At 34.7% G+C, this 20,055-nt stretch overlaps 2 protein-coding genes across 3 annotated transcripts in view; one reads left to right on the forward strand and one right to left on the reverse strand.

Moving 5' to 3' along the window:
• Positions 1–369: 369 nt before the first annotated feature.
• On the reverse strand, positions 370–18,069 carry LOC121726756. Of its 2 annotated transcripts, XM_042114239.1 has the most exons (7): positions 18,056–18,069; positions 6,203–6,327; positions 5,931–6,012; positions 5,551–5,613; positions 1,445–1,548; positions 1,044–1,156; positions 370–669 (listed from the first exon to the last, which is right to left on the reverse strand). In XM_042114239.1, the coding sequence occupies exons 2-7, from the start codon at positions 6,321–6,323 to the stop codon at positions 616–618; spliced, it is 537 nt and encodes a 178-aa protein (XP_041970173.1). In that variant the 5' UTR covers positions 6,324–6,327; positions 18,056–18,069; the 3' UTR covers positions 370–615. The 2 variants fall into 2 exon arrangements, with proteins under 2 accessions (XP_041970173.1, XP_041970174.1); XM_042114240.1 differs by lacking the exons at positions 5,551–5,613; positions 18,056–18,069 and having other exon boundaries at positions 6,203–6,541.
• Positions 7,920–20,055, forward strand: part of LOC121726757 (histone-lysine N-methyltransferase eggless) — a 28,771-nt gene continuing 16,635 nt past the window's right edge. Inside the window, exons 1-16 of the mRNA XM_042114241.1 lie at positions 7,920–10,652; positions 11,466–11,653; positions 11,771–11,878; positions 12,122–12,260; positions 12,523–12,630; positions 12,841–12,998; positions 13,286–13,363; positions 13,569–13,638; positions 13,917–14,104; positions 14,397–14,551; positions 15,950–16,065; positions 18,315–18,454; positions 18,594–18,638; positions 18,857–18,967; positions 19,259–19,285; positions 19,541–19,708. Coding sequence (XP_041970175.1) covers positions 8,141–10,652; positions 11,466–11,653; positions 11,771–11,878; positions 12,122–12,260; positions 12,523–12,630; positions 12,841–12,998; positions 13,286–13,363; positions 13,569–13,638; positions 13,917–14,104; positions 14,397–14,551; positions 15,950–16,065; positions 18,315–18,454; positions 18,594–18,638; positions 18,857–18,967; positions 19,259–19,285; positions 19,541–19,708 — 4,311 coding nt within the window. The 5' untranslated portion in view covers positions 7,920–8,140. The remainder of the gene's footprint in view (positions 10,653–11,465; positions 11,654–11,770; positions 11,879–12,121; positions 12,261–12,522; positions 12,631–12,840; positions 12,999–13,285; positions 13,364–13,568; positions 13,639–13,916; positions 14,105–14,396; positions 14,552–15,949; positions 16,066–18,314; positions 18,455–18,593; positions 18,639–18,856; positions 18,968–19,258; positions 19,286–19,540; positions 19,709–20,055) is intronic.

Raw genomic sequence — 20,055 nt, forward strand, 5'->3', positions numbered from 1 at the left:
CCTCTTAAAAGGCCGGCAACGCACTTGCAGCTCTTCTGATGCTGCGAGTGTCCATGGGCGACGGAAGTTGCTTTCCATCAGGTGACGCGTTTGCTCGTTTGCCCCCTTATTTCATAAAAAAAAAAACAAATAGGATTTTGTGAAAATTTCAACCATTACCATTATTGATTACGCTCAGAAAACCCTAAAAAAAACTCACGTCTGTTATATAGGAGCCCCCCTTAAATATTAATTTTATTGCATTTTTAGTATTTGTTGTTATAGTGGCAATAGAAATACACAATCTGTAAATTTCAGAAGTCTAGCTATAGCGGTTCCTGAGTTACAGCCTGGAGACAGGCGGACAGACATCGAAGTGTCAGGAACCCTAAAAATTGGGCGCGACCTACACTTATACTGTTTAAAAAAACTCGGGTCTTATGAACCACTCTTTGGTAATGAACTAATGACTTAGCATCAGAGTGAATATTAAATACTTCTAGCGTCATATATAAAAATATGTCAATAACTCACGAATACATTTTCATACATCTAATATTATGTCCGTCCCTTACCATAATCCCAATTCTATATATCAGACTTGACAAGTACCCTAGTAAATTGATCTGCATACAGCTATGTGCTGTTGACTTTCGCTTTTGTGTCTTCAATCTTTTTTTCTGTTGAATCCTGAAAAAGATATAAGACTTGTTTAGAAAGTGTTTAAGACCTGGGCTGTCTTATTTTTTAAAAGATAAGCTTATTTATAAGTTAATTATAAATATTAATATATCATTTAATTTATACTTCTATTAATTGTAAGGGCTGATTATCAGAATAATTAAAAGAAGTTTTAATAGACCATGGGTAAAAACTAAAAAAGCCTTCTTTTTAATAATAATTTTACATACATGCTACAAACAACAATCTCTAATCTAGTTGTTAGTTGGATATGCTGCGGGTAGTCTTATTATTTATATTATTAAAGTTTTTAAAAAAATTTAATAATATAAATAATAAGACTAATAAATAATAAAACTGTTTTTACAATAAGAGCTACTCACGTCAAGGTCGTCAATAGCAGCTATTCCATTGCTCACAGACTCCCGCAGTGTAGAGTCATCTTCGTCGGAAGGCACGTCGTAGAATTCTTCACTGTCCATTTCAATATCTGTGCCTGAAGCAGAATGTCTTGAATAGTCAAATGGATATTTAATCTCTTAAACACAAAATATTTGTTTAAATCAATAAAGTGTATGAAATTATGTTAAGGAATACTTAAGCGAAATTATTCAAGTAGAAAGCAGTCAGGAACCAGTTTTGTGTGTGTTACTTTAAACAGCAGATAAATGCTTTCAGTATGTAATATCCACTGTGAAAACTGCTAGTAATCAGAGGTAACGTACGGGCCACCTTGACTATATTTGCCGAAGCTGGTAAACTATAAATAGTAATGTTAACTTGCCTATCAAAGACTGGCAGTCTGTGAAGTATTCTGAGTCTGTGGCGTCGCCCGCGGGCGCCACGTCGCGACGTACGCGTGCCTTCCGCAGCGGCCTTCGAGCTATCCTGTAATTTTTTTTCAAAGTTATTTGCAATAGGATCATTGCTAGACAAGCCTTTAAAAGTTTTTGATAGTTTATTTAGGCTGCAGGTAGGGCTGCAGGCATCATTGAGTTTTCTTGTCATCAAATTTCAACTCACAAGTCTCTATTATTGTTATGCTTAGGGCCTGTTTCACCACTTTCTTATAAAGTGCCGATTAGGCTATTCACAACTTTTTTGACAGGTTCTCCATACTTGATCTGTCAAGTTAATTGGTGGAATCAGCCTATTCGTCACTTATCAGGAAGTGGTGAAACAACTTACTGTTAGTAAAGTTACAAGTTCACAAGCCGTTAGTAAAATATGATTTTTTCTACTATGACCGCAGAAAACCTGAGCTATAATTTATTATGGTAAAAGTTCTCATTCTGTTATTTGACATACAAGTAGGGTTCCCGAAAAAAGTATTTTGCACATGCATGCGGTTTTATACATTTTTAAAAAGGATATTAATTTATGTTCTTAACAATGAACTATTAACTTTTTGTAATATGCTTTTTATTTTTGAGTAAGTACTTAAAAATTGACATGCCCTATTTTTCAAGTCTTTTTTTTTTTTCGTCGAAGGTTTTCACATTTACCCACGTCCCACCCACGCGCAACTTTATGTGTTATTTGATAGCCTAACTATTCATAAATGAAAAATTTATGAATTTGCGGTCCTGGAAGTTATGGGCAAAAATGTGATAGAGGTCGGAGTAGATAGTTCGGTGTCTTTTGCGGTTACTGCTGACATAGTTTACAAAAACAATATTAACCACAATATTTTGACAGCAATAGCTTATCATCTATTTTGCACTCATCCTGCGTGAGTAAATATACCATAACATTGATATTAGTACGTATTTCATATCTAAAAAACCAGTATATAAGGGGAAGCAAATATCTTTAAATTACACACTTCAGCGTGTATTTCATATTAAGTGACACTTATTTAAATTGGTTGTTTCCATTAAAATGTCAACTTTCAACTGTACTAAGGGCAATTTAATCATTCCCTATATCGAGCGTGGCAGAACCTTGGAATCGTTGTCCATAGTTCTATAGCAAACATTAAATGTTTCTGAAAACAACTTGTGTTTTGTAATTGGTGACATTCTGAAAAGACATATTCTGCCTTCTTTCAATAAGCGCTGGGCCTTCAGCATCACGGAAAAAGGACAAATTTATTCGGAATAATACAAGCTGGCTGGAGTCAGGATATGAATGACCTATTAAAAGTGACCTGAAAATTAAAGTGCTTACCAATATGGATTATCCACATTGCATGCCTGGAATTTGGATAATCCATATTTCCTTGAAGAAAGAAAAGAAGGAATTTGTTCAAAAACGTTTCAGGGAAGAGCTAGGATTAATTATTATCGACAAACCTCGTCAAGTAAGTGGAAACTCAAGTGATGGAAATACAGCACGAAGGTTCTTTTACAATTACACTTGCTCGGCGAACATAACAGGTGTTGATAAAACATTGATTAAACGCTTGTATATTATTTTACAAGCTCTATCTTCTGGAATAATGATCGATCCCGAAAAATTTAAAGTTTATGCCTTAGAAACTGCGCGAATTAATGTAAGTAACTATGATTGGTACTACATGCCATCCTCCGTGCACAAATTACTTATACACGGAGAAAACGTGATGAAACATTTTTCTGTTCTTCCTATTGGGCAACTGTCGGAAGATGTCGCAATAAAGACTACAGAAATATGCGCCTGCACCATGCCAGAAAATGTTCCCGTACAGCTACAAATGAAGACGTATTTAAATTATATATACTTCAGATCCTTCTATATACTTCAGATCCATACATTTCAAGTTTGAGAAAACCTTATGTGAGAAATGTGAAGAATCTTGATGAAGAGGCACTAAGTCTTTGAAGGTGGTACCTGAAGGTGATCCTACAATTACAACGGAAGTAATTTTAGTTCGAGGATAATAACAATTAGATATAACATAAGTAACTAAAACCTAGTTATATAAAACCAATAATATTATAAGATTTGTCTAATCTGAGATCAATTAGTTAGTATAGGTACTATACGATTTTATAATTTTATGTATTTTATTACGCTTGTGTGATAAGTAATTGTTTAAGTTTTCTTAATTTTACTCATATTAGTACTTATTTATAAAAAATAAAAATATAAATACTATTCGTATTACTTTTTTCTCTTTTATTTTTTTTAACCTAAAATAATTTAAATGTACTTATACAATGAAAAAAAAAACAAAATTGATTATTTTTTAAATCTTTGTATATCACTGTATATGTGCCAAATCTCAATACAATACGATGAAAAACCTTGAAGTTACAGATTTTTGATCCGATATGGACCCAAATTTTCCACTGTGCGCCGCGGCGTCGCGCAAGGTTCGCGCGCGAGTGGGGATGCGGTCGGGGAACCAGCCGCGAAGTGCGAAAAATATGCGAACCGGATCCACACTCACGTTTCGCGGAAATTCCGGGGCGTCGCGCGCGCTTCGCGCGCGAGTGGGGATGGGGCCTCAAATTAAATAAAAAAAAAACAATAATCCATTTTCAATTTGTCAACTTGTGAGTTGTGGTCAACAGACTTCAACCATAAATAAAAGAGTATAATTCGTAATGCCAACTTAGTGGAATTTCCACTAGATCTGGTGGTTTTAGTGGCTAGTGGATTTCTTAGTGGATTAGATTATTTAAGTTAGTGGTAGCTTCGACGTTAAACCACTAGTTTTTTTTTATTATGTTTCTAACCCTTGAAGACGCACACTAGAAACTTAATTATATTATTATTATCTTTATTCGTTTTGCCGCATTCTAACGCTGATATAGAGCGATTATTTAGCATAGCAGAGAAACCGGATGAAGTTTGATCGCCTTTCTTTCGTGCAAGGTTAGCACGCGAAGGCAAATGCTGTAATAACAACATAATACCAAATACCGTATTACAAAAATTTAAACTAAAGAAATATTTTATTCTTCACAAACTGAACAAGTAAATGACAATGATTCCTCTAAATACGTTCATCTTTAATCTTTAGTTAAGTACCTACTTATACGTAGGTACATAGGTACCTAACTAAAGTTTTCTTATTGTAGTAACAAAAATAATTATTTTATAATAATAATGACGTTGTTGTTGTATTCTTTTCAAATTATATTCAGATAGGTTGTTGTCTTTACGTTATGTAGTGGAATTCTGATGGTTTGAGAGGCCATATAGGTTTTAGCGGTTTCTGGTGGTTTACGCTGCTGAATTTGGTGGGTTAGTAAAAAAAAAGTTGGCAACACTGTTCGTATGTATAGGCTTGTCACTCAAAGATCTGTCATTTTTCCTAGTAGTAGTGTCGTAGTGTATGTAACATTTTATTTGTTAAAAATATATATGATAAAAGCATAATTTTAAAATAATATTAGCGCGATGCACTCCTTCACCATATAAACTATAACTGTGCAAAATTTCATGCACCTACGTTTCCCCATTTTTCGTAAAAAGGGTTACAAAGTTTTTGTCTCACGTATTAATATATAGATATTTCAAAGAACAAATCCCATTTTTTCACAGGGCTTTCCAGAGGACTTAAATAAAATTGATATAAAAATCTGCCTTTTATTAAATGTTTTTGTATAATATCATTTGGTTTTAAAATAATTTTAATCATAAAGCAAAAATTGACATCACAGACAAATATTATTTTATATTGCTTCATAGCGATAAAGCCACCTTTGTGCTTATGCTGAGTTCATGTGAATTTCCTCTATTTCATTCATAATTAAGAACTGAACGGAAGCTATTTAGTACGACTTATTGAGTTTTTTAAATACACATCATGAAAGAAATTCATGTTAGATAAGATAAACTATTAAAATACTTAGTTTAACAATACATTATGCATTTGTTGAAAAACCCACACTAAAGCACAATTAATATTAGTTTATACATGCAATATAGTATGCATTTTCAAATTCATACAAATCATACCCATGTTCACCCAAATCACGATTTTTTGATACAGCAGAAGTGTTAGCACGATTGGTCATTTTACTGAAAATATATTTTTAACATGATATTAGAAAACTAACAAAAGAGATCAAATTACTATCTTTATATTCCTTTTCTGTTTTGTTCTGTTGAAGCGAGAGACAATGTTCAAGGCAATGATAAATATGAGTTTACAAACACTGTTCTAATACAAGTTGTTATATTTACATAGAATGACAACATAGTTGACACTGCCTATTAGAGTGTGAAGATTAAGATTATGTAAGTTAAAGGGTTTACATAAGTGTTAAAAAGCAGAAATGCTTAGGTTTTATTGATTTCAATGTGTCAAGAGATTAAAAAATTAACATGGTACTTACGTCTCTCTCTGCAGATCCCTTAGAGCTACCAATTCAGTTTGCAAGGAAGCCAATTGTCTATCCAGCCTAGCGACTTCACTAACTGTAATAGCAATAAAATTATTACAACTTTGCACAGTAAAATGTTTTACTTGAATATAAGATCATAGCAGGAAGTGTAAATATATAATACTTAAGTTATGACAAGAAGTTTTAAATTTTACATAAGTACATTACTTTTTACTATTTTGTTGAAGACACAGGAAAACAAAATATATAATATTATACTATACCTAGCATGGCTCTTCTTTTTTCAGCATAAACTTGTTCGTAAATAAACACTCCAGCGGCACCAACTAGACCAACAATAGCTGCACCGGCCAACAAGCGAGGTGAAAAGTAGCTTTGGTTCATCTTAGTTATCACAGTAGGTACCTATGTACACTGCCTATTAGCTGATTTTGATCAACACACTTTTGTTTAATAAGGTCGTCAAGTAAAATCAGGAAAATGCTTCTCGAGACTTTGGAATAATTGTATAAACAAAATTTGCGATCGATAATTTTCAGTTCAAAAAACGGATAAAAATTGGAATTGAGAAAGATCAAGAATTTGAAGATGATGCTGATGATGCTGAACACAATGTTGAAGTACGTCAAAGTCTTAAAATTCAGATGTCAATTGTCAATCTTTGACGTGAGCTGTCAATTGGCTGTCAATTCTTGACAGTTGTTTTTAGGGTTCCGTAGGTACCCAAAGGGTAAAAACGGGACCCTATTTACTAAGACCGATGTCTGTCCGTCTGTTAACCCCTAGATACAGTTCGACACATGTTCGACAAGGCTTTCCCTAGCTGATGCTCTTATGCCCGGGCCGCACCTGCGTAGAGCTTCGTGCATAAAACGATACCTACCATATTTCCAGAACGATCTGCGCATACTGTATCGTCCAATGCATATTATGGTATCCTCTCACGGCCCGGCCGCACCTGCATCTATCGTCCGAAGCTTTGTGCTAGGCATGGGCGTAGCCAGCCTCGGGCTCAGGGTGGGGCAGCAGTAAACCCCCCCTAACTAGATTAACTACTAATTAAAATGAAACAAAACAAGCAAACAATATAAATCGCAGCTAACTATTTATATTGTGTAATTTTCACGGATATTATGAATATTATGATTGTTGTTAGAGTGCGTTTCGTGCGTTTCATCGAATAGTTCCTTTGCCGTTATGTTGGCATTACTGTCTGTCAATAATGTAAACACGGTAGACATGCTCTGCGGACTGCGACTAGCGAGTATCATAATATTATACTAGCTATATATACCTACTAGTAATCTGTGGCAAATATTCATAACATATTCATAAGTTTTACTGTGATTTCGTGAGAAAATTAAAATAAGAGAAAAAATCATGCCGTAAACATTAAAGAGTGGTGAAAGAATGATGGTGTTAATTAAGAGTGAAAGTGTTTTGTAAACGTAAAAAACAGGTTTATGTAAAAAACCATAAACCTATAATTATATTAAGTCTATGGATGAAACGCACTTTTTTTTTTAATTTGGCACCTTGTAGGTCAAACCCAGGGTGGGGCAAGCGCCCCAGCTTGCCCCAGTGTGCCTACGCCATGGAATTAATATGTACTAGCTGTACGTAGTACATATTAATTCCATGGGCTACGCCCATGGTGCTAGGAGACGATACACGCAGATCGTCCAATAGTATCGGTTTTAGCGTGAAGCACTACGCATATGCGGCCGCGGCATCATAAGTTCTAGCACGATTCACGAAGCTTCGTAGATACGATAGACGCATGTGCGGCCGCGGCATTACTTATAATTAAAAAACAATGATAAAATACCTATATAAGACATTGTTAAAAAATAAATCTGTGTCTATGACAAAATGACAGCTGCTGTGACTGTCATGAGCTGTCACTTGTCAAATGTTCGAAGCCGCAGAACGCCATTTTTGGTCTACAAATATATACTAGTACCTAATCTGTGTTTTTGGTTCAAAAACAAGAATGGAATTTCTTTTGCCCCAGGTACTTTCAAAATAAAGTAATAACTATATTGCCGTGTGTATAGTTTGCATCTTTGAGTTATTACTTATTATATTATATTAGAAACAAAAGTTTAGGCACGTTGAGTAACAGTGTAGACAACTAAACAATAATTTTGACCTTAACTTGGGTAGGTATTTTTTGAAAAACAATTTAATAATATTGAATAATGACTTCTAAAAGCGACGAAAATACGACAGAAGAATTGTGTGATGAGGCTCTAAATGTTGAGAATGCAGTTGCAACACATTTTGAAGACCAACCAACACCAACCACACATTTGTCTTTTAATTCTGATCTTAAATCTATAAGTGACGATATTGCAGTGCAGTCGATAGAAGAACACTCTGATGATAATATAATATCAATTCAGAATAAAGAATGTGATAATGCAACAAAGGGTGGTGTTAAAAGTCATGATACCGCCGACACAGCTGAAAAAACCATGGCCATACTTGACACATTAATAAACCCTTCTGATTCCATTAACAATGAAATTTCAAATACAATAGAAGTTACAGAAGGTAAAGATGAAACTGCAACAGAAAAACAAGTTTTAGATGATAAAACATCACAACAAAAGCAGGACGATATTGCAATGCAGTTGAAAGAAGAATATTCTGATAATAATATTATATCAATTCAGAATAAAGAATGTGATAATGCAGCAAAGGGTGGTGTTGAAAGTCATGATACTTACACAACTGAAAAAACACAGTCTGATCAGAGACAAGGCAGTAAATCAGAAATCATACTTGACAAATTAATAATCCCCTCTTCAGATTCCATCAACAATAAAATTTCTAATACAATAGAAGTTACAGAAGGTAAAGATCAGACTGCAACAGAAAAACAAGTTTTAGATGACAAAACATCACAACAAAAGCAGGATGATATTGCAATGCAGTCGAAAGAAGAACACTCTGATAATAATATTATATCAATTCAGAATAAAGAATGTGAATATGCAGCAAAGGGTGGTGTTGAAAGTCATGATAATTACACAACTGAAAAAACACAGTCTGATCAGAGACAAGGCAGTAAATCAGACATCATACTTGACACATTAATAAACCCATCTTCTAATTCCATCAACAATAAAATTTCAAATACAATAGAAGTTACAGACGGTAAAGATGAAACTGCAACAGAAAAACAAGTTTTAGATGACAAAACATCACAACAAGAGCAGGACGATATTGCAATGCAGTCGAATGAAGACCACTCTGATAATAATATTATATTAATTCAGAATAAAGAAGGTGATAATGCAACAAAGAGTGGTGTTGAAAGTCATGATACTTACACAACTGAAAAAGCACAGTCCGATCAGGGACAAGGCAGTAAATCAGACATCATACTTGACACATTAATAAACCCATTTTCTGATTCCATCAACAATAAAATTTCAAATACAATAGAAGTTACAAAAGGTAAAGATGAAACTGCAAGAGAAAAACAAGTTTTAGATGACAAAACATCACAACAAGAGCACAATGAGGTATACAATGAAATGGATGTGGATGTATTACCAAACACTAAACGAGAACAAATTATTGTAGGTAAAGCCAATGATGATTCTGTTAAAGTTACTGATGATGCCGATAAAAACCCTGAGTCAGAATTGAAAATGGATGATTATGATGATAGTGATAATATGACAAAACCATCAAGTTATACAGAAAAAGATAAAGAAGATATTTTAGTTCCTTCAAAACCAGAAACTAGCAGTACTGAAACACCTGGCATAGAGCTGGAAAGTAGTTTACAATATGATAATAATGGGGATGATAAATTTAAGCTTGTATGGGAAGACGATGATGATGATGCTAGTCAAAATATTAGTGAAACAATACAAAAAAATGATTCAATGGAAGTGTTAGAACTTGATAACACTAATGCACAAAAAGAAATCGATAAAAGTCCTCTTGATACATCAAGCTCTTCATTTTTGCCAACAAAAGCACATGGATTAAATAAACCAGATGTTATGTTGGAAATCCCAACTCAAGACTTTGATGAATTCAGTGATGATGATGACGATTTCGGTCAAGAACAAATAGCCAGTCTTGTAATGTCTCCAGATGTGGAAACAGGTAAACTAGAAGAGAAAGACAAAAGCAGTAGACAGTCTGCTGAGAAGGAATCTAATAAATCTATATCTATGGAAACAGACAATAATGATGAATGCCAAAACATTTTTTCCACTTTAGAGGGTGATAATGAACAACCTGAAATATCAAATAATCAACTAGAACAACAGGACCAACCAGATACCTCCAATGTTGAAGTAAATAATGAACCTATTCCTAAAGAAAACACATTACCATCATGTGATGATCAAGTTGAAAATAATACTAAATACGAAAATGGTTCTTCTGTTATTTTAAAAGACAAAAGAGAAAAACAATCTGAAATTCAAGAAGAAACTGATGGTAACCAAGAACTATCAGAAAGTAAGTGTGATGATATGGTAGAAAAAGAACCACAGCAATCAGCAGCAACCTCAAGTGAAGACCATACATTAGACAACATGCACCAAAATCCAGATGTAGAAGAAATGTCAGATAGTCTAGGTTTGCTAGCTGAATCATCAAGAGTAATGGATGATGATGAACAAGAAGAAGAGCCTGATGATGATGGAGATGGTGATGAAGAGGATGATTCTGATATTGATGATGGTAAGACATAACTAGATATAATTGTAGAATTAAAGATAAATAATTTTCTTTATTAATCATTTCGCAAAATAGAAATTAGCAGCAGAGAAAGTTCTGCTGCTAATTTCTATTTATGCCCGATTCTACCAAACTTGAAGTTACACGAGTATAACTGTCATGAGAATAATTGTACGCCTTTAATTTACTCTAGGGTATTATCGTTAGCATTTTACCAAGTTACTCAAAGAGTATGAAATAAAATGTCAATTTTTTTTAATGAAATAAGGGGGCAAACGAGCAAACGGGTCACCTGATGGAAAGCAACATCCGTCGCCCATGGACACTCGCAGCATCAGAAGAGCTGCAAGTGCGTTGCCGGCCTTTTAAGAGGGAATAGGGTAATAGGAGAGGGAAAGGAGGGGAATAGGGAAGGACAGGAAAGGGAATAGGGTAAGGGATTGGGCCTCCGGTAAACTCACTCAGTCGGCGAAACACAGCGCAAGCGCTGTTTCACACCGGTTTTCTGTGAGAACGTGGTATTTCTTCGGTCGAGCCGGCCCATTCGTGCTGAAGCATGGCTCTCCCATGTATAAATATAGTTCACAATGACACCGACCATGACAGTTGCACCCTGTTGTGCAACTATTCTCAGTTTAATATTTACTCCACCAAAATAGCCCGTGTAATTACCTCATTCTTGGATAAGAAGTTGGAAAAACGCAAAACCAGCTTACTCTTAGATTAGGAGACAGTTATACTCGAGTAAAATTTTACTCCAGTTTGGTCGAATCCGCCCTTAATCGAATTATTATAAAACTCATTGACATTTTATAGACAATAGCAATCAGGTGACAGCAGAAAATTCAGAAGATTCAAATGCTCAAAATGCAGATGTTGAGAGTAAAGCAAAAGACGATACACCTACTACTAGTGATAAAGAAGCTTCAGAGGATGGCATGAATTTTCCTGATACTGTACCAGATGCAGTTGATATTAACATAGATGAAATTGTTGTTGAAGAGGTAATATTCTGTCAATAATTTTAAGAGATTCATATTGTTTTGTTTGGGTTCAAAGTCTTAAAAAAAAACTTTAAATTTTAAATATTTCACATATTCTTAAAGTCTCATGATTTTCAGGATAATATAGGAGATATACAAGTTGAGGAAACTGACTTAACAACAGCAGATAAATCGCAAAATGCTGAAGAAGATGCAGACAATAATGAACAAGAAACTGTAACAGAAGTAAGTTTTATTTGAATTGAATAACTTGCAACATCTCAATATGTTACTCATAATAAATGTTATTTACTTGATTAAAATGGGTTGTATACTGTGGTGCTGCACAAGAAAGGCTATGTTTTTGGACTGTATATTTTGTATCGTATATATTTCGGCTTGCGAGTTATACCTAGAATCGTGTCTTGGTTGCGAGAGTGACACTGAATCCTATTTACTTACTTACGTACGGAATAACTATTTTTTTAGGCAATAGAAGAAAGCGTAGATGTTCCAATGGACATTGAGACAGTAAAATTATCAGATACATCTGACACAGAAATGGACAATGATAAGGATGACACAAATATTGTAGAAATAGTTACAAATGAGACAGCCGTTGATGATAGTAAGTTAATTGTTATTTTGTTAATGATATAATTGATAATCATATGTTAAATATTAATAAATAATAATACTTAAGATTTAAGATAGATTAAAAGAAATCAAAGTGTCCATGTCACTTTATGTATAAAGTATTTGGTTATCATTGCCCACGAATTTGTATTGCGTAAAATGAATCCCTACACCATACAATATCTTACTATCGATAAAGAAAGAAATATTAATTAATAGTAATATTTTAAACTGTAATAAATCTTTATTTTTAGATGAAGTATATGTTATAAATGAAAATATGGGTGATGAAATAGTGAGAACAGAAATTAATAAAAATGTTGTAGATTGTGTTTATTTAGAAGCAACTTCTTCTGATGAAGGTATGTATGAACAACCTTCATCATACTATATAATAATTTTACAATATTATATTATAATTCACCTAATAATCGCCACTTTGTCAGCAAAAAATACAGTTCTTGAATAATTTGCATGATTTCAATATTCTTGAACACAAGTATTTTTGTCATAATATGCTCACTGACTTTCCTCTTCCTAATAAAACTTTTGTATCTTTAACTTTTTTGCAGAAGTATGCGAGGTGGACCAGGAATCAGAATCGACGACTGTGAAGATGCCTGCTGACATTGATGTGATCTCGTCATCAGGTGGAGCTACCAGCGAAATAGTGATGAAAGAGACTGAAACTGTTATCAGTGGACTCCCGAAACCGCCGCCGATGAAACCGGTAATTTTTTATTTACTACATTATCTTTGATGTATGAAATTCGTTTTTTGCGGCAACAGTATTTTTTTTTTAAAATATGATAAGTAACATAAGATATTATGTCCGTTTCTGAGATTCAAAGTAAAGTTCATCTTCACAGTCCTCATCAAATTTTATTAAAATTGTCTCAGCAGTTTCAGACATAACAATAATTAGACAAAATGTAAGAAGTAAGCAATACAAGTAACCATCAAACCATCCGAGTTTTATTGTAAATGAATATTTATTATGCCTTGTATTTGTTTTAGGCAAGAATAAACACATCTGAGGTGTCGATAAAAACAACTCACAGCAAAAAGGAAACTATAACACCACCTGAACTGCAGGTTTGAATTTTAATTATTGTATTATGCATCACCATATCCACTACCCGTAGGTGTGAGATCCTCTTATACACTTTAGGCCAAATAAAGATGTTTGCGATTGGTGATGATTCATGATCATAATTTTAAGAAAACATAATAAAGAAAGAAAGACTAAACAATATTACATTGTATGTTGAAAATTAGTGTAATTAATGTCTGTTTTCAGGAGGAGTCTTCAGGTCAAGTAGTTAACTTGGACTCTGATGATGAAGAACAGGAGAAACTAACGATAACAGGTACAGATAAGCATTAATTGGCTGATTAGACATGGCCAATGTGAATTTATTTTAATTTAAAACAAAAAAAAAAGATATACTTAATTACATAATATGTTGGCTAATCACTTATCACTGTGTTCATTTATTGTAATGACTTATTTATTTATTAACCCCCTGGTAATAAAAAAATAATAATGAGAATATACAATGTTTTGTGCCTGTTCAGTAAGTAACTAGTAGCTGCTAGTAGCAAGATTAATGTAAGATAATTCTTCATTTAAAATAATTTATTACAGAATCTACACCTTTAGAGGAAGGGAAGACCGTTGGTGGCATAAAATGTGTGAACAGGAAGTGTCCGCATAACCCCTCAGCGCAATACTCAATAGCCGATTCCCGAGTCATAGCGTTTTTTGAAGGCGACAAAAAGAAACGCTCGTACGTTTGCGAGGACTGCTATGATATTATACACCAGAAAAATCGGGTAATTACTTTTTAAAAGATGGTAGATATAAAGGTTTGGCCGCGCACAACTTTAAGATAGCTCGGCAAAAATGGAAATGGAAGGCCCAGTGTTTGATTTATAGGTCTTTTTGGTGGGGGGAGGAGTGAGCGGGGTGGGTGAGCGCGTTAGCGGCATGCTATTGGTAGCTTATATTGTTTGTTACTGGTATAATGCGCCGATTATTACCTCCAATTCTACGCAGCCCATACTAGTCGCGCAACAAAAAATAAGTAATTAAACACATTTTATTTCCTTTTATTAAAAATTTTAGGAGCTCATCACTGGTATTCAGGAGTTCAAGCCATTTATGGAGTTTGACTTTGGTAACTACCATGAGGAGCTGGTGGAAATCTCCGACTCTGAGTCCGAGGAGGAAACTGAACCTATTAAAGATGGAGGAGACTTGATAGGTGACAAAACTGCCAAGTAAGACAGACTCATTATCAGAAATGTTTTGCTAATATGCTATCCTCATTTTTATTAAAAACTTTAATAGTTAAGTATATTCCTGTTTCTGTCAGTTCTACTATTCTAACATATCAGACAGGCTGTATACCCAAAAGATCCTTTTAATTTTTTATTTTATTTATTACTAGTGACCCGCTCCGGCTTCGCGCGGGTACTTATAAAATATATAGCCTATGTCACTCACTGAAGAAATGATTAAAATCGGTTCAGTAGTTTTTAATTACATTCATTATTAACCGTGGCCCGCATTTGTCGGTACCGCCGCAAAAGCTACGTCCCGCAATTTTTAAATCTGTAATATCTTCGAAAATATTCATTTAAATCATAATATGCTGTAAAGGGCCATATAGAAAATGTCTTTTTCTTTGTGTTTTATCGATAATCGATAAACTGAAAAATATGACTCTTCCTGACATCTATTGGCGAATAATAATACTATTTTGTTGGCAACTAATTTAACGACCAGCAGATGGCGTTATTAAGTAACACGAAGTCAATGAGTGTTTGCTATACCGAGCAAAGCTCGGTCATCCAGGTACTTAATTATTAAAGTATAAATACAGTTGAGTATTTTGTGTACTTTATTTCAAGTGCCTACCTGTTATCATCATTGATACCTAGCAAAAAATGTTTGAAAAATCACGTTTGTTGTATAAGACCCCCTCTTAAATATTTAATTTATTTTGTTTTTAGTATTTGTTATAGTGGCAACAGAAATACATAATCTGTGAAAATTTCAACTGTCTAGCTATTACCGTTCTTGAGTTACAGCCTGGAGACAGACAGACATCGACGTCTCAGTAATAGGGTCCCGTTCTTACCCTTTGGGTACGGAACCCTAAAAAGCAACTTTGTTTTATATTATGTAGTGATTTTGTCGGCATCTTTAATATATAGTGCATTCGTGCCGAATTACAGCTTTGTAGGTCCTAATTCCTGGCCATAAATAAACCACGGACAGACAGACGGACGGAGAGACCGAAATTATAAGGGTACCTTGTTGATTACGAAGCCGTAAAATTCGTTGCGTACTTTTGAAGATTTAAGCATACAAAGGGACATAGGGACAGAAAAAGCGACTTTAATGTAGTGATGTTAAGTCGTTATTTAAGAGAGATAATATTGTGGAATGTAGATTTAGGTATAATCTACAAATGAAGTATAAACTTTATTTTTTACTTTTAAAGATTTAAGCACACAAAGGGATATAGGGATAGAAAAAGCGACTTTGTTTATAGTGATGCTAAGTCATTGTTTAAGAGAGATATTGTAGAATGTAGATTTAGGTATAATCTACATATAAAGTTTATTATAGTAAAGTCAAAAAGTAGCCTTATTTATATATTGTAATTTTAGGTTTTTGGAAGATAATTTGACGGACATCTTCAACGAGGTTTGGTCAAAGTACAGGATGGACGAGCGCCTGGACGATACCGCAGCAGAGATGCAAGAAGAATTGAAACGGCTACAGAGTGAGAACTTATAATGATAATAAATATTTTTTCATGGGTAAAAAATATGAAACAACGAGAAATGAATGACCGCTTTCACCAATAGTCTCTTTGTCATGGTCTCATAACACCAAAACATTTTTAACAACGCTTATGTGTCGCCTACGTGTCCTTATGAGTAGGTGCCACAATTATCCATACTAATATTATAAATGCGAAAGTATTTTTGTATTTCTGTCTGTCTGTCTGTCTCGCTTTCACGCCAAAACTACTGAACCGATTGCAATGAAATTTTGTACACAGTTATTCTAGAGTCTGAGAAAGGACATAGGCTACATTTTGATGTGGGAAAATATCTTATTTCTATGCAAATATCGATGCAAATGAATTCGCATTACGCGTGGCCAGCGCTCATCCCGGGGGTCCTGGGTTCGAGTCCCGCAGGCGGAACAATAAGTTTTAAATGTTCCTGGGTCTTGGATGTGTATTAAAATAAAATTTCAAAAATCTTATATATATTTTATGTATAATATTATAAAAAATCCAGGAATATAACGATGCAATGAACATTTTAGTTCTAATACGATTCAACAGATGGCGTTTTATTTTTTACTTCATTGTAACATAGAACTAATCATACTTATTAGTTATTATGTTTTTGTTTATAGTTTTTAATACGTTAGAATATTATGTTTAATAATATTATAACTTGGTATAATAATAATCAATCTAACTTATCTTATAGAACTCCTACTGCATTTCTAATATATGTGACAAGTTGACGACAGAAGGCGCTCTATAATAAAGGAGTTCAAGTGTACCGTGTTGGCCTATATTCCATCCAGAAAATATATCAATGCAATCAACATTTTAATTCTTATATATGAAAACAGATGGCGTTTTATTTTTTACTTAAATATATTTTATGTATAATATTATAAAAAATCCAGAAATATATCGATGCAATGAACATTTTAGTTCTAATACGATTCAACAGATGGCGTTTTATTTTTTACTTCATTGTAACATAGAACTAATCATACTTATTAGTTACTAGCTGTTGCCCGCGACTTCGTCCGCGTGGACTTCAGTTTATAAAGCGCGATGTCAACAAAATTGGTGTCAAAAGCTTTTATAAAAAAACCCTGGTACCCCTTAAATCAATACAGCTGTGCTGTGTGCACACAATAAGTATTTAATTTTTTTTATATTAAACTTTATATTTTATGCCAAATTTTAAAGGTTATTTAGCCCCCAATTACACAACTTTACCCATAAACTATTTATCATTGATAGGTTTAAGGTTACGTCACTCCACAGATAAAGTACTGAGTTATTTAATACCGTAGAATAGATATAACAATCGAGAAAATCGAAACTTAAATGTAAGATGATACCACCTCTTATGAATTTAGCGCCATCTATTATGAATTTTTGGAACTAACTTAATTTGAACAAATTTACGCATTTTCACCCCCTGACAACCCTTTTTTCCAGTAAAAAAGTAGCCTATGTCCTTTCTCAGGCTTTCGACTATCTGTATACAAAATTTCATTACAATCGGTTCGGTAGTTTTGACGTTTGGCGTGAAAGCGAGACTGACAGACAGAGATACTTTCGCATTTATAATATTAGTATAGATTTATATAATATTAGTATAGATTTAACGCCTCCGTGGTCTAGTGGTATAGAGCGCGGCTCTTGACTCGGGAGGTCGTGGGTTCGATTCCCGCGTTGGAAACATGTTATTTGGTTTGGTTAGGACAATGCAGGCTGATCACCTGATTGTCTGACAAGTAAGATGATCCATGCGTCGGATGGGCATGTAAAAAGTCGGTCCTGCGCCTGATCTTTCGCCGGTCGTGTCGGTCTACCGTCCCACTGGGTTATGAGAGTAAAGGAATAGAGAGTGCTCTTGTGTACTGTGCACACACTTGGGCACTATAAAATTACTCCTGCGTAGCTGGCCTGGTTTCAATGAAACCGGCCACCGTCACCGAAACCGGTGTGGGAGCTATTATTATTATTATAGATTATGTGCACACTGCACAGCTGTTTTTGGGTATTTTGATTAATTAAGGGCCGCGCTACACCGGAATGGCAGCGACGAGGCGAGCACTTTCAGTGCTGCCATTCCGGTGTAGCGGCTCGATGCGAGCCTTCGAGCTGTCAGTTTTGCGGTCCACACAGTAATTATTACTCAATTTGGAGTAAAACTATCGAGCAAAACCGCATGTGAGTACTCAGTCTAAGAGTTACTTTTTTTCCAGAGGAAAGCCTGGAGATCGACGAGCTGTTCAAGCAGTGTCAGATAGCTAACGACAAGCTGCGGACGGAGCTGTACGCGACGTTCGAGCCCGACATACACGAGCTGCCACCCATCAACATCGATGACGTCGCCGAAAAGACTGTGAGTAGAGAAGTGCCACTCGAGTTGTGACTAAATTCGAATCGAATCGAAATTGAATCGTGTCGCGTCGGCCACGATTTAATAACACGACGATACCCTGTATTAATTGAAATATTATTTTGGCCTTTTTCTCTTTCAGGTAATAACCGCAGAAAAAGATGTCAAACCGGCACCTGCTCAAGAGGTGAGATATAACATTTCTGATATAATATGTATAAAAATATTTTTTTCACTATAATATTATGATAAAAATTCCTTATTCTGTACATATCAGAAACATTCTTCTCTGTCAAAAAGTTCTTGTCTGTCAAGCCATTTCTCCAACTTATAATAATTGTGTGTGCCAAAAAAGTTGAAAAAATTTTTATTTCGCCGATGAATAAGAAGACGATTAATTTATAGATGCCGTCTAAGCGTCCACGTCGCTCGACAGTGGGGTGGTTGGAGGGGCCGCCCTCGAAGAAAAAGGCAATACCTATGGGATACACGCCTCTTTCGACTGTCGATGCAGAGGTATATCTTTTATATAACATATTAGATTTAAGATTAAAGTTACTAAGTCTTTTTTAATATTTTGGACAAGACAGACATAATTAAACTTTTTTTAATCGGGACTTAACGCGACTTATTTAAGTAGTAATGCTACTACGAGTACATAATTATAATGCAATGCGAAAGTTTAAAATGTTATAAAACAGACATAATTAATAGTAAATAATTATTTTTTTATATTTTACTATTATTTCTATTTTTTGTAAAAAAATAGATATTGAGATTTGACTCGAGGAAAAATATGTTTTGCAGGTGCAGGCTGGTAAAGTTGATGACGATGTAAGTGTGTAAATTGAATATTTTAAATCTAGACACGCGGAGCGTGGAGATTGAACTAGCGTGCAGCGCCTGTGTGTACTATTCGGCAGTACTTTTGAGATCCTTACTTGATCCGCTTGGCTGCCCTTTGTCGAATGCCTTCTCTTCTTCTAGCCCCACAAAATATGTAATACAACATAATATTAAGATAGCATTTTACATATAAATATTATGTTTATGGTGTATAACATTTATTTTTTTTATTACCTAATCCAGAACACGGACATCGCGGTAGTGAAGTTGTCGCTGGAGTCTGCGCCGGCGGACTTACCGCCCAGCGGGCCGCTGACGCGCGCGCCGCTCCGCCCCGGCATGGCGGTCTACGCCAAGAAGAAAGCCTCGTGGCTCCGGGCCGTTATCTCGGAGATATTGCCCACTAAAAATGTCAGTCTATTGATCTATAAGTACTATTTTTTAATTTTTACAAACAAATTAAGATTCCAAGATTTTTATACATACATTATAGTTATCTCGGAGATATTGCCTACTAAAAATGTCAATATATTGAGCTATACCAGGGGGGTGTCACTCCGCCGTTCCGCCGCCGAGCTACAAGTACATACGAGACTCCCCGACGTCGGGGCGCTTGAATGGTTGCCGCGAACTGACTCGTGGCGCACGCGCGCGTCTCTTACGCAGTGTCATATTTTAATTGACAAAATTTATGAAAAAAAAAATACTGCATTGCAGCCGATTGTTGGGACAATGAAAAAAAAAGGCAAATTTATATA

The sequence above is a fragment of the Aricia agestis genome, chromosome 5, assembly GCF_905147365.1.
Source record: "Aricia agestis chromosome 5, ilAriAges1.1, whole genome shotgun sequence".
Lineage (NCBI taxonomy): Eukaryota > Metazoa > Arthropoda > Insecta > Lepidoptera > Lycaenidae > Aricia > Aricia agestis.